Genomic DNA, 14,952 nt, shown 5'->3' with positions numbered 1-14,952 from the left:
AGGGGGGAAATATAAGAGAGCAGCTCGCTGAACTGTGAAAAGTAGACGGGAAGTAGCGAAAATGATGCACACGCACACACGAAATGCGAAAAGCGACAAGCTGGCAAAGTCACTCAGTCAGTGGGTGGTTTCGAGTGGGTGGTATGTAGCATATTGAACTTGTCAACATGACAGCGGAGCGGAACCGAAGCCAAGCAAAATGAATGAATGAATGAATGGGTGAGTGAGTGAGTGAGTGAGTGAAGCAAGTGTGTGCGTAAAGTGATTCCCGATAGTGGGGAATGTATGCAAAATATATGCACACACACCGAAATCCAGCGAACACACATCCTGCGGGGCAAGGATCCTTTTGGAGGAACAGGACTTGTTGAGCTGAGCCAGCGTTACTCACGCTGCTCATCATGATGATGCTGCTGCTGCCGGCTCCTTCGCCATTCCTTTTGTTGCAGTCAGTAAGAAATTGCAATTGCTTGGCGCAAACTGACATTGACAGCCCCCCCTTACTCCCACTTTTCCGAAAAGCAGGGGGCGTGGCACTGCGGCTGGCCTGCCACTCTGTTGCCCATCAATTTGAATGACATTCACAAACAGCCAGCTTGCTAGAATGGAGGGAAAGGAAATTCTGTATGCACAACGACGAGCACAAGAAATTGTGACATTTGTATAGAAATAGTTTTGCAGTTGTAGCAAATAGTTTTGCAGACATTTTTTGATTGCCGCATACTTTAAGCCAGCGAGCCAGTCAGTCAACCAGAATGGATGCCTCCAGCTCACAGCTCACAACTGGCACAACTAGCAGAGCTGGCTGAGAAATTGTTTTGGCTGGATCTGGAATTTTTTCTGTGCATAGATCCTTGGGGCTCGTTTACTCCTTTCGCTTTGATGCGGCTTTATCAAGCCGCCAGTAATAAATCTCTTTTCATACGCCAGTCTCATCTGTGGCTTTAATATTAATTTCAGTAATTTGTTATATGTGGAAGAGGGTTTTATATAAAGTAACTATCCTTGGGGTGTGTTTTATTTTAAGTTGAGTATAAAACAAATATAGTTTAGGTATTTATTTTTTTCCATAATTTACATTTTAGATTTATTTACCACTTTTATTTAACTTTTAATTTAAGTTTTATCTAGCCTTTAGTAATAAATCCTTTTTCATACGCCAGTCTAATCTTTGGCTTTAATTTTAATTTAATTTTGTAGTTTAATTTTCAGTTAAGAGTAAAAGAAATATAATTTAAGAACATATTTATTTTCGATATCTTGTACTTCGCATTTCTTAAATAATATTTACTTACATTCGTTTAAATCTGTAAATCTTTTTCTTAAGCAGAACTGCTGGAATATTCGTAGAATTATCGCAGTTGGCTGGCTCCTCGAACCGAGTCTTTCGGTTGCTCGCTTTTTAATAACCCAACGATTATAGTGGATTACATGCACATACCCTTCATTATCAACTTATATTTGCACAAGCTCGACGTCGTCTTCCCCATGAGTTGGCATCCGTTGCCTGCGCATTTGCCGCATTTTCAAAAGGTTAATTTTCCAGTTATCAAATAAAAGGCCAGGCATACTCCCTCGACTCGACTCGAATCCCTGGGAAAAGGAGGAAAAGCAAAAGGAGCAAGGGGGGGGGGGGGTATTGCAGCAGCTGGCTGTTGGATACACATGCTTGGCAAATAGTTTTGACAGCCACAGGGGGAAAAAAGGGGCGGCTAAAGCCGTTGGCATCCTCTTACGTACGAGTATTTTCCATAGCATTTTTCTTGTAATAATTTTTGCTTTAACCTTCCTGGCATGCAGTTCTCAGCGAACTGTAGGCTAAATAAGGGGGGCGGGGAAAAGCAGGCAGGCAGGGAAAAGAGCGCTTTGCATTTCAGCATTTTGCTTGGCTGCTTTCGGGCCAACGTTTTTATTATACCGTATTTTAATTTTAATTTTCATTTTCATCGCATCAATTTTGCTGAAACACTGCATTAAACTAGGAAATTGTCTTAAGCTAAAAGTTCTCTATATTTTGAATTTAATTCTTCTTCTCGGTTAGATTGTAGATTTGCTTGGCAACATCGGATAGCTGAACATCAATGGCCTTGGTGTCGTCGTACAGAGACGGAGCCTCGCCCAGGATCACAAAGGTTCCCACCAAGGAGGCGATCATAAAGAGCCAGAGGAACAGGCGATCCATGACCATGGCCACGAAGCCCCAATCTTGGTCTTCCTGTTGGGAATATTAAAAGAAAATGGTTTTACTAAAGGAAGAGATATATTTATCTACATATATCTATTTTATTTTGACTTGTGTTGATTTTTAAAGTCTTATAACTTAATAAATGTTAGTAAAATAATTAAAGCCTAAATTAAATTTTATTAATTAAGTTTTCCTTCAAAAAGTATTACAGTTTCATAACTAAATGAATTATGGTATAATAAACTGCAGACTTAATTAAAATAATATAAAAGTAATTAAAGAAAACCGAAAAGTACAATCCAAAGTCAATCATTCATCAAGCTTTACAAATATGTACGGGAAGTATTAAGAATTTTTGTATGGATGAATTGAAATAAGTTGTGAATATTTTCCTTTATTTTGGCTGCCATCCAATTCGAAGCCGCCCGCATGCAGGACGGTTAATTGCGCTTTAAGCCCACACTTTGAGCGATTGGCTTTCATTAGGCACTTCGCTTAATCTACTTATGCCCGGCATCGGTTCGGTTATCAATCAAAGAGCGGAATCGCAGCGGCAACAAAGCAAAGCCCGAAAAAATAAATGGCTGCAAAGGGCGGCGAAACTCAAAGGGACTGGGAAAAGCTGGGAAAAAATCGGCGAAACCAGACGCGCCGCAATCACACAACAAAGAACATTTGGGGCTTTGATTGAAACGTTTTGGCCAAAACGAAACGAAACGAAACCCGCTGATGAAGAGATGAGAAGCTGAGGGAAATGCCAATTGCCAGTCAATTGAACAAAAGCAATTAAAAGTGGATTTGCGGGGTTGTCTTAAAGTGCAAATATGGCAAAAGCTTAAATAAGTCGGCAAAAGAAAGCCAAAGATCAGACAGTGAGTAGCCGACGGTCGATGGCCGGATGAATGTGAACCCAACCGGGGGAAGGACACTGCCGGGAAAAGCGATTTTTGCGGTTTCCTTACTGTCCAACTGCGCCCGTGGACAAACGGAATTTCCAATTAAAAATTCAATCAGCTACCGGACTCACCGCATTGAACTCGTCCTGCCGCTGCATGTGGTGCTGTATGAACATGACGTTGTGGATGGCCTTTTCCAGCTCGAAAGGATACTTTTTGCGTGCGGCCACATCGCTCAAAGAGTCGTCCAGTCCGGACAGCACGGATGGCAGTCCGTTGTAGCCGCTCAGGGTGCTCAATCCGCCGCCCAAAGCCCCCACCAGGCCGCTGAATCTGTAAGTACGAGATGACAGGTCATCACAGGGGTTCTTTTGATAGGGATGTGTAAAGGTATGCGGGTGTAGAAATGTATTGACCCCTTTTAAAAGTGGAAATAACACTTTATTTTGGGATTTTTGATCTAAATTATATGATTAAAACTAGTTATCACACATTTGGATTAGGTTAAGTAAACAATTTTAAACAAAGTTGAAGAGGAAAAAAAATGTAAAAATGCAGAACTTGTGTGTACTGCATTTAAACAAAAATTGATTCTTTGATTTTTATTTTTTCTTTTGCCTATAATAAAAAATAGTTGATTTCTTGATTTCTTCATTCTAAAAAGATTTTAAATAATTATTTTTAAAAACTCCTAGATTCCCTCAAAGTAACTAAACTAATATTTTATTAGCATTAAAAAGCATTGCTAGAAAAATGTAATTTTTAAATAGTTTAAGACTTTTTTCTCTGAAAATTCCTTTAAAATAAATTTAAATTTTAACTTCGCTGTCCAGTATTTTGTAGTGCCAACTGCCTCAAGAATTTATTTACCCCTGAAAATCGCCCGCATATCTCACCTGTTTGTGGCCGTGGTCACGTGCATGCCATTGCATCCGCCCGCCCCCACGCGACCTTGCATGCGCCGCAGGGAGTCCGGACTGGAGCCGCCGGAGTTCATTTGCATCTCGTCCATCAGCGCCTGTCCGAACTTGGTCTTGCTGAACTTGAGGCCGTAGTTGATCTTGTTGGCCGCCAGGTCACGCAGCAGGTCCTTGGGCACTCGCATCAGCAGCAGCTTGGGCAGTCGCTTGATGAAGAACGACCTTATCCAGGGCCGCATCTTGTGGGTGCTCGGCTTGCGGTAGTGGATGTTCAGTATGATAATCGTGATGACAACGCTCAGCCCCACCAGCAACATGGTGAACAGCAGGTATTTGCCCAGCAGCGGCAGTGCCAGCGATGTCGAGGGTATAATCTCGGATATGAGCAGGAAGAACATGGTCTGCGACAGCAGGATGCTGATGCACAGGGCAATCTTCTCGCCGGAATCGGCGGGCAGGTAGAAGACCAGCACCGAAAGATACGAGATGCCCACGCAAGGAATAATCAGGTTAACCGTGTAGAAGAGCGTCTTCCGCCGCAGGGTAATATTGAAGAAGATATCTGAGCAGGCCAGTTGGCCAAAATCAGTCACAAGTCCAGGAAGTTGCGTATGATATTGCATATGATAAATAAATATTTTTTTTGGGGTTGAGAGAGAAAGAGGGAGGGAAACATTTTTTCGGGGGATGAGTTTGGGTAGAGCTTTCGCGTAATTGCCGGCGATGGGAAGCTTTAAACTCCACTAAACTCACCCGGATACGGTTCGGCACAGCAGGGATAGTACTTCTCGTGCCGCTCCGCTGGAACTCCCAGGATATCCCACTCCACACTGGGATAGTACTCGCGCAGGTCGATGCCAATCTCCACCTTGTTGTCCTTGTCGTTCTTCTGGCTGATGTGCTTCAAATCGATCTGCGAATCGAGAAAAGCCCCGTTGATGGAGCCGTTAAAGTGAGGCTCCCCTTTGTCACCCCTTAACCACCTGGCGCAATCCCTGCTTTTTTTTGCCAGCCGCTCAAGTGCAGTCGTTAAAAAGAGTAGCGAAATTTAAATGCGTTGACAAGCGCCCGGTAAAAAAGAGCTCTGTTCTGTTCCGTTCCCTGTCCAAAACCCATTCGCTACAGTCTAAGAAAATGTTTTTATTTCCTTAATTTCCGTCGTGAATGGCCAAGGAAATATTTTTGTAAAAATTTTTCTAATTTTATAACAGTTAAAAATTTAAAGATATTGAAAGATGTAAGTTTTCAATACAAAGAAGGCAGTTAAATTAAACTTCTCAACTTGTATTTATTTTTAGAGTTTTTTAAATTTAATGCAAGTGAATTTTTTAGTTCTAATAAGTATATTGACATTTTTTCGATTTTTTAATACACTCAGTAAATTTTGTATTGCTGATTGTAATAAGTGCCATACAATATGATTGTTAAATATATTCCTTTTCCCAGTGCACTTCTAACCTGTCCCTCCACTTGCAGGCGGCTGGCAGAGAGGACAAAGGACACCAGACAGTGGGGCCATCACTCACCTGATCACCATCGTAGGTCCAGGAACCGAACTTCATGAAGCAGGTCTGCTGATCGAAGGGAAAGTAGCGCACATCAATCTCGCAGCTTGATTTGAAAATGGCCGGCGGAGTCCAAACCACTTTGCCGGTGTAGTGGAGGATGGCTTTCGTCATAGTGGTGACCACATACTCGCCATCGGCACTTTAAGAGATAAATTGTATGTGAATCTCTTGGGATTTGAAATACATTTTAAATGTGTCTAAAAGTATGCAACAATATATTTTTATTGCATACTTTTAGACACCTTTCAAAGTGATTTAAAATCCTAATTTGTTAACAATTGTTAAAATAAAAATACACAAAAATGTATAGCAACCCTATTATTTTGAATTACTTTCTTAAAAATGTAGAATAATATTTTTCTGATTAATATTAAAATAAACCTTTTCTTTTAAGTACTTTAGCACAACTTACTTGTTGTAGAGCACAATGTCGGGCAGCCAGATGTGCTCGGAGGGCACATAAAGCTCCGTAACGCCGCCGTACTCCGAGGGATCCCACTTGAATTTATGATCCTGCCACTCGTGCTCCAGCCACACGTTGGTCGTTAGAATTTGATCTTTGAGATTCTGCAAAATTAAGCTCGCATATACAAAAAAGAAGCTCGACAAGCCGCACAAAAAAGTGTATAGGGAAGTGGAGCTGGGAGACTAAGGCCCAGCCATGCATCAAGGAGGATTTGCATTTTATTCATTTTTCCCTTTTTTTTCCCCGCCGCTTCCTTATATCATTTGCACTCCGCGTCCCCGCGCCCCTCGGCTAATGTGCTTTTTGCTGTCAGCTTACGGCGTCTTTCCCTTTTCGGCTTGTTTTATTACCTTTTAAGCCTTCTGGTGGCGGCGGTGGTGAAACCACCCAAAGTGGCGGCCCTGCAGCCGGAATTGCAGTCTCTCTCTCGGCCGGCTGACAAATGACTTGGCCGGGGAACTTTAAGCAAGCGCAGACAACGATCCCCTCCTTGTAATGAAATGTTGGAGTGAAATGTTATAAAAATCTAGTGCTCCCCGTTCGCCCGAAGTTTTGAGAAATGCCAGCGATTTATCTGGCGGTGCAAAGCAACCAGTGCTGACAGGAATAAAGTTGATGTTGCGAATTGAAATATGCCACTTTAATGCCGCGGACCCATGCACAGGGAGAAATATTTCAAGGTACTTATAGATGAAAAGAAAATTGATTTATATTTACTTAATTTTTAATAGTCGAAATATTATTTATAAACTATTTTGAATATTTATTATTTAATTTTATTTTAGGAACTTTTAGTCACATTTTAAAAGTATGCAACAAAATATTTTGCATCTATTTTCCACATACTTTTAGGCACCATTAAATGTGATTTTAAAACCCTAATATATACAAACAATTTCATATAAAGAGTGATTTAAATTGATACATTTGGTAAATGCAGATGGTTCAAAAACAGTAAAATACATTTAATCTTTAGGCATTTAAAATATTTTTAACATTATTCTAAAACTATACCCAAAATACAATTATTTATACATATTTTATTTAAATATTTTCTATATCTCTTCCCAATTAAAAATATATTGCCATATAATTTCAATATTTTGCTATGTGTACTAACAGAATTCATCCCTGTTTACTTTACTTGGGGGTCTGTCATTATGGTTTCATAGATTTCTCTGTTGGCAGCTCACTCGATTCGCCCCATTTGTTGCTGTTTATTGTTTAGCATTTTTTATTTACGAGCCGCCGAAAGTTGCTGGAAACTTTTACGCCACTTTTTGTTCATTTTTTGTTATTTTGCAGCCAAATGTAGCGAAACGCGGGCTTAATTAAAAATTTCCCCCATACTTTCCTTTATAGGTAATTAAATTTGTACTTACCAAATCGATGAGTTGGGACAACCGGAGGCCCAACTTGACCAGCACCGTGTCGGTGTTATTGCTAACGGGGCGGATGAGGCGGTTGTAGTTGCTCAGCAGATCGTCGTAGAGGCGCTTGGCATCGGGATTCGCCTGAACGGTTTCGCAGAGGAGCAGGAGGACGAGGAGGAGGCAGAGCGGCTTGCAGTGACGCCAGATGTGGGCGAGGAGGCCGAGTGGGCGTGTAATGCAGCAGCCAGCAGCCATGATGACGTCACTGCGGCGGACAAAAGACCTTGACGTTGCTCGGTGGCTCGGGCGGCCGGTGTTTTATTGATGCAAACACGCGCACAGGTTTTTGTTTACCTTTCTGCCTTTGCTGCCTGGCTCTTGGCTCAATCTCTGACGCAGTTGGCGGGGCAGAGCGAGTGGCTCTGGCTTTTAGCACATGGCCTAAAAGTGTTTACAAGTCTCCAAGTCTCGCTGCTGCTAACTGATTTCTCGATTCGGCGCAGTCGTTGAGCAGCTGAAGCCGCTGCGCCCAGGCAGCTGATTTTGTTTTTCAGGCCGCCCAAAATAAATTTATTAACTAATTTAAATATTTTCACTTAATACATTTCGTGACTAAAAAATCCTAAAAATTCTTTAGCTTGTTAACTGATTTTTTGTATATTTTTCTGTATTTTTTTAAAGGACTTTCACTTGATTTTTAGCGAGCCTTTGGGCCCCGCTCCGTGCTGTCCTGCATAGATATTCACAGGAATCGTACTGACGCGCGTTTTGTTTTTGTAGCCTTTGCCAGGACCTCTGGGCAGCCTCCGTTTTGTAGCTTTGTCGCCGGCGGGATTTCAACGGAATGTGGCCGCAGATGCTGCGCAGCGCCTGCGCCTTATGGTTCACCCTGTTATCCTGCGAGAGTTGGATATCATCATACTGTTACACACTGTATGGGTAGAGCAGAGCCAAGCCCTAGAAGGATGCTCTCTTCCGAAACGACTCTCTGAGGAGCGCTCTTCGATGGATTAATCCCACACAGACTCGGATCCCAGTACTCCATTACAAACTTCTCAACCAAGTTTGGTGCTCTTTTGGCCGTAGATATTTTTTGGGCTCTCTCCCGCGATTCCGGCGAGCCACAGCCCAAAAAAATTCCCCACAAATACTCCCAGCACTAGCACTTATGCAAAAAAAAAAGAAAGAAATATAAGTCGAGAGGAAAGGAAAACTTCACCCATCTACATGTGTACACATACCGCTGCACATTTGGCAAACACTCATACGCCCCGTTGGGCCCACATTTCGTTTAACCAGAAACCAAATTTTTCGTAATTGTCAACATTCGTTAAAATCTACGTTAACATGCCGTCTGCCCAGGACCCTCACACACACACACAAATACACTTACACACACATAGCTATCAGCACTTGTGCACTTTTGCATGTTTAACGCTGCAATGCTGGCTACACTTTTTGCCTGGCTGTTTGGCTCGGCTCTCGGTTTTTGGTATTTTGCTACGTCTGTTCACATATGTGTCATATTGCGATTTTGAGTTGTTTCTGTGGCTTTCGGTTTTGCAGCACCAACCCACCCACATTTGTATTTCATTTTCTGCCGCCCTGAAATTCCCTCTTGCAATGCCAGTAATGCAATGCGTTCGCTGTGCTTGTGCTGACAACCCAGCGAGGCATCCCATATCACAGCACAGTCCGGTTCCAGTTCCGGTGCCCAACCACCTTTGCCGGGCGCAATTTAATTACTGCATATTGAAAATGATTGAATTTACCAGCGTTTTCGGATGGTTAATTGAAATTAACAAGTTTCCATCGCCGTTGATTTAAGGGAATTAAGATTTAATTTGTACTCTGACATGGATTTTTAAAACAGGTTTTTCTGTCATTATTTATTACTATAGTTATTTAATTATTTTACTAACATTTTAACTGTAGTAAAATATTTTGGTGTATTTTGGTGGTATAAGAAAATAAGTGAAGAATATTAAAGAATATGCTTATAGATTAATCCCTTTACTTAAGTTCTTGATGGAAACCTAGTATAGCTAATATAAAAATGTGTAGACAAAAAAACGGGAAATAGCAAAATTCACACAGAACGGATTGTTATAAAAATTTATAAAAAAACCCAAATTCGGAAATAATAATATATAAGATAAGGTTTATTTTTTATATTTAAGAAAAATATATTTTTATAGTAATCGGTTTGTTTTTGTATTTCCTGTTTACCAAATATTCACATCCAAAATGAGCGGGTTGAACTAAAGATGCTGTTTTATTTTATATATTGTATTTGGTAGACAGCCCAAAGTCTGGGCCTAATCTTTTGCTTGAGAAGCTCCAAGCTGCGAAACCCATTTGTTTTGGTGTTCCGTGTCCTGTTGGTCAGTGTTTTGGTCCTAAGTTCCGGCGAAGCCATAATGATACATGAACTCTGTCATTTGGCCGTGCCGCCATTGAGCCGCGTGTGTTTTATGGCTTACGGTCATTGAAGGCATTTTTAGCTGCTCGCTTTTTTCGGTACAAATTGGTGGCATCAGCGTTTTTACTTTTGCCAAAAGCCGAAAGCAAAAAGCCAAAACATTCAATGAGCAATTTATGCGCCGGCTGGCGGGACAACTTTAATCTAGTCTATTAGCTGCTTTATTGCTGTTCTCTCGTGGCCACCCTTTTCTTCTTTTTATTTATTTCCTTTGTTTGAGCCTCATTTGAATGAGCTGCTGATACGACTCCTCCGACAGTTGTTATTGCTTTCATTAGCCAACCTATTTCGTCGAGTTACACATGTTTGAATGTTTGCAGGTCTGCTGGAATGTGGAATCTAAAATGGAGCGGAATGGGGAGAAGGATCCTCACGTTTTATTGCCACCCACACTCGGCACTCACTCTTCTGCACATAACAAAGCAATCAAAATTACAACAACCATCGTTTGCCACAATGGCAAACAACAATTTTTAGCTTGTTTGCAACTCAAAGTTTTATTTTTATTTTCCTTTTTTTTTACTATTTGAGTTTATGTTTTTTTCTCTTTTTTTTTGCTTTTGGTATTGCGGTATTTTAGCAACAACAGCGAGAAAAGTTTTGTTTTGTGCACTTTTGCCTGGTAAATCAACAACAACAAAAATGGCCAGGCAGTGGATTGACTTTGATATACCCTATAGGTCCTATACACAATATAGGTGCCATCAATCTGGGCTACTTCTGTCAATCTCCCCTTAAATCTTAAAATCTTTGATGTTTTAACTTGTAGTTTTAAACGGCTTATAGATGTATCAGGGTGCCCCGCCATTTTCAATGAATAAGTTAACAAAACATTTTCGATAACAAAGCTCACCCCGTTCAAGGGGCCAAGGCAAAGTTGGGCCCAACACCTGACTTTTCGACTCGCAACTAGCTTTTTGACCCAAGGACCCCAGTTTTTGCCATCCTCCTCGCCGCCGAGAGCTCCAAGCTCCGAGCTCCACTTCCTGATTGCAAGAAAACTCAATTAAAATTTAAATTTTCGAACGTAAATGACAAAAGTTTCTCAACTATAAATAATCGGCAGTCGCTCCACTTGGCTTGCTCTTGGTTTTTGGCTTGCCACTTCAAAATCTGACAAAGCCGCGACCAGAGAGCCCCCCTTTTGACCCCCTTTCGACGCCCCTTGATCCGGTTCTGGATCCACCCCAACCATAAAGTGCGTGCGTGGCTGCGTGATCGAAAGTTTTTGTCTATATTCGTACCATTTATCTAACTTTTATGGCAGCCACAGCAGCGGCAACAACAAACGTTTTCCTGCTTTTGGCCAGAAATTAATTGCAAAACTGTTTGGTGTCTCTCTATATATATTTCCCCCAACTGAACAGGGAGAGATATGTACATGCACGGAGATAAATGAAAGTATTGAAGAGGTTTTGGAAAATATAATAATTAAAAATATTAAGTAGAAAAAATGTGCTTAATATTATAAAATATTATTTTCATTTACATATAAAAAGAAATCTTTTCGAATCGAATAAAGAAAATGAAATTATTTTTTTATAATTTTTTATTTTAATATTAACTTATTCATATGTTAAATATTCTTATTAATCAATGAATGAATGGTGAAAAAATATAATAGCTAATCAGTTTAGATTTATTTGCATGCAATTTCTTGCAGTGTTCATACTATATGTGTGAAATTGGTGGCTTGTTTTTTGGCCATGGCAGGCCAATCACAATGAGCGCTTGCCTGCCACTTGAACAACATAAAACTGATTGCGAAAATCTGTCCCGCGCAACCCTCTCCAATGGATGGGGCGAAAAAATTTGTCAACGTGGGGGGTTTTTCGTGGCAAGAGGAGGCGTTTTTGGAGCCGGCACAGTCCTTTGTTCATCAATTCGAGGCTGCTGCTGCGCTTGTCGTGCCCATTGTTGACACGTTTAAGTGCCGTTTGCTTTTATCAGCACTGTCCATATCGACAGGCGACAAGCGACGAAAGGACGAACGGACAGACGGACAAGCAAACGGACAAACGGACAGCCCACCAACCTGCATATAACATTTTTATAACATTTTTAATTGTTTCTGTCGACTGTCGAATCGTGCAAACTCCGGCGTCCCATCAATTTAATGGCATTTTCGCGTGAGGCGCGCTAAAAATAAAAAAAAGTAAAAAAAGACAAAGGAAATCAGAGCCAGAGAGGCGAGAACACTCGTGGGTCTTTTGGTTCTAGGGTCTTGGTCAATTAATGGAGATACCGGTTTTATGATGAGCAGCGACAAGTCGTGTTGAAAATGAGAGGAGATGAAGGGCATTACACGCCCATTGGTGGCGTGTTTATGGCGCCGTAAAATTGCCGCTCGACATAAAAATGTTGCATAGTTTTTCGCCCGCTAAGCGGATGTCATTAATTGCGCATTAGTTTTGTTTTCCACGGTGGCCGTGCGAATTTCGCGTTCGCAAATCAAAGGGAATTCGAGTGCAAACGAGGCGTATGCGCAATCTAATTTGCCATTAGCGTTGCTATCCAAGTGTGGGTGTGCGGATATAAGTGTAAATATGAGCCTGTGTGTGTGTGTGTTAGCCTCGAGGTGATGACTTGGCGGTTCGTACTTGAATCGCTGCTTTTGGCTGGCTTAACTTGATTCTTTGGCTGCGTATGTGATTAGGATTTAAGTTGAACCGCCCGTCGAGCATCCGACAAAGTTTTTGGCCAACCGACGACTCAGCCAGCAGCAGCAAATAATATAATATTATTATTATTATAATATTTTCCAGCAGGACTAGCAGTACCAGCAGCTGCCACGCCCAGCAGCTCAAGCTCATGTACACGCCCACCCAGTTTTACGAAAAAAGGAAGAAGGAGCGAGTTGTCTGCAGGGAGAAAAAATAAGGAGCTAAAATCGAAAATCATTTCAAATATGTAATTTTAAATCGAATGTTACATTTTAAAAAATAATTAAATAAATCTGGGCACATTTTTAAATATTAAGACCAATGTTTGGGAAAACCATAAAAACAAACAAAAAACAAGCATTTAAAAATGATTTATAAATTGAATATCTTACAAATGATTTAAAATATTGTACAAATAATTTAGAGATATATATTTTAAAACTTTTTAAATTTTTTTTTGGTTCTAGGACGTAATTTGTTTGCAATGGTTTTACGGCAATTTTCAATAGAAAGTCTTGCTTTTTTGGTTTTCCATTACAAAATAAAAATGTATTATGTATGCCTATTTTTCTGACAGTGTCGAGGAGTGTGAGTGGCACAGAGTCATCAGGCTTCTGACTTAGCAACTTTGCAGTGACAAGTTTCACTGTCTCGCTTTGAGAGCGCGTTTTACTATGAATACTTTGTCAAGTTTTTGCTCCAGGACCCAGCTCATTGTCGTTGTCATCATCAGCACTTCCACTTCCACTGCCACACAGTCTGTATAAGGAATCTTCTGCTTGCGATTTGCCAAAGTCGGTGCAAAACATGCAAACTAAATTAACTGGTACAACTGTGGGTGGCAGAGGCAGTGGGTCTAATGATTTTATGGCTGTGAATCTAGAATGGACTAGGAAGGACTTGAATAGATTTTATAGCCAAGGCGAGAGTATCTATCTTTGTCTAAGTCAATTTTGACAGAAAATCAACAATTTGTCACACTTGCTTCATTATCCGGCGAATATTTTGAGGCTAAAGTCTTGGTAAATGTTTTGCCAACTTCTTTTAAGGACTCAATTTACCCAGCTATCCTCTCTCTCTCTCTCTTTCGTTCTCCATCTTGGCACTGCCGCTTGGCATTTCCTGTTTCCGGTTCCTTGTTAGCAGCGCCACGTTGTCGTCTTTATGACCGAAGTCCCCTCCAAAAAATCTCCCAGTCTCGCAATGTATATAGTACATTATCTTATGCCATTCGCCTTTTGTCGTTTGCTCTTGAAATATTTGCGCTTCATTATCATAAAAAATTTATACAAATTGACAGAAATCCAAGTAAATGCATAAATCCGGCCCAGATCTCAAAGTTTTAATTGCGCCGTCTTGGATTTTATGGATGTCAATATACACGCCGCATTGGCATTTGAGATCCCTTTGCAAATTCACTGTCATCGTCATCAATATGCTGTGGGAGGGAGGCGTTGGAGGGGGCGTGGCGTGGGACATTATTGCGGCCACTCACTTTTATTGTTATTTTGCCAGAAGATTTTCGGGGATTTTTCGGAGGGGGAACAGTGGGTGACTTGATTGAATGCCATTCGTTTCGTGGCAGGTGACGCTGCTCAGGTTCTGCTTCCTGTTCCGCTGTCCTCCTGTCTTCCGCACCTCATCCTTCGTCCTGTTGGCCGGGTGATTTATGTGCGAGCGCGTCTTGACGTCAATTCCGCTTATGAAATTGTCTGTAAATTGGCCTGACATTGATTTTGGCTGGCTGCCATCCATTAGTCATCAGCGTATTGATTGACATATGATAACCGCAAGCGGTTGCCATTCACATTCACCGAAAAGCTTTTATCCTTGCACCAAAGCGCAAAACACCGAAAACAAAGACCACAAAAAGCCCCGCATGCACCACGAAATATGCTCCAAATTGCATTCAAGCGTTGACACCCATTAGTCGGCGGCAACAAAAGGGGGAAAAACTCAGAAAAGCAAATGGAAAATGCAGAATGCAAAATGGAAATGTGTAAGGCGGCGGCCCAGCAAGGCCTGCTGCACTTGGCATCAATTTTTATATTTTAAGCCACGGGCTGCCTACCACTTGAGCCGTGAGAACAATGCGAAGCCAATGCAGAATGCCAGATTGCCAGCACACACCAAGCTGTAGTAAAGCGAAAAAAAAAAACAAAAACCGAAGAGACTCTAGCCGAAAAACGCAAAATGCAAAGCGAAAAACTCGAGGATATCCAGTTTGATGCAGATGGGCTACAGAATCCCACAGACAAAGTCGCACTCTAACTGCGAACCTGCCTGCTGCCAGTGTAACCGAATGAAAATCACTGCGAATCGTTTTCGAAATTTTAGCAGCCAGTCTCTGTTTCAGTTTCTGTTTCAGTTTCCTTTTGCGATTTTCCTACCAACTGCTT

The 14,952-nt window shown here is 41.3% G+C and overlaps 1 protein-coding gene across 1 annotated transcript; it reads right to left on the bottom strand.

The window, feature by feature from the left end:
• Window positions 1-1,923: 1,923 nt before the first annotated feature.
• nAChRalpha2 (nicotinic acetylcholine receptor alpha2) lies at window positions 1,924-7,683 on the bottom strand. The gene is made up of 7 exons (XM_017153694.3): window positions 7,418-7,683; window positions 5,982-6,136; window positions 5,528-5,708; window positions 4,755-4,914; window positions 3,978-4,563; window positions 3,213-3,414; window positions 1,924-2,215 (listed from the first exon to the last, which is right to left on the bottom strand). Exons 1-7 carry the CDS (start codon window positions 7,661-7,663, stop codon window positions 2,021-2,023), a joined length of 1,725 nt encoding a protein of 574 aa, XP_017009183.1. The 5' UTR covers window positions 7,664-7,683; the 3' UTR covers window positions 1,924-2,020.
• Between the last annotated feature and the right edge of the window lie 7,269 nt (window positions 7,684-14,952).

The sequence above is a fragment of the Drosophila takahashii genome, chromosome 3R (assembly GCF_030179915.1).
Source record: "Drosophila takahashii strain IR98-3 E-12201 chromosome 3R, DtakHiC1v2, whole genome shotgun sequence".
NCBI classification, from domain to species: domain Eukaryota; kingdom Metazoa; phylum Arthropoda; class Insecta; order Diptera; family Drosophilidae; genus Drosophila; species Drosophila takahashii.
The sequence above is the reverse complement of the archived record's forward strand: the minus strand, read 5'-3'. Positions and strand labels throughout refer to the sequence as shown.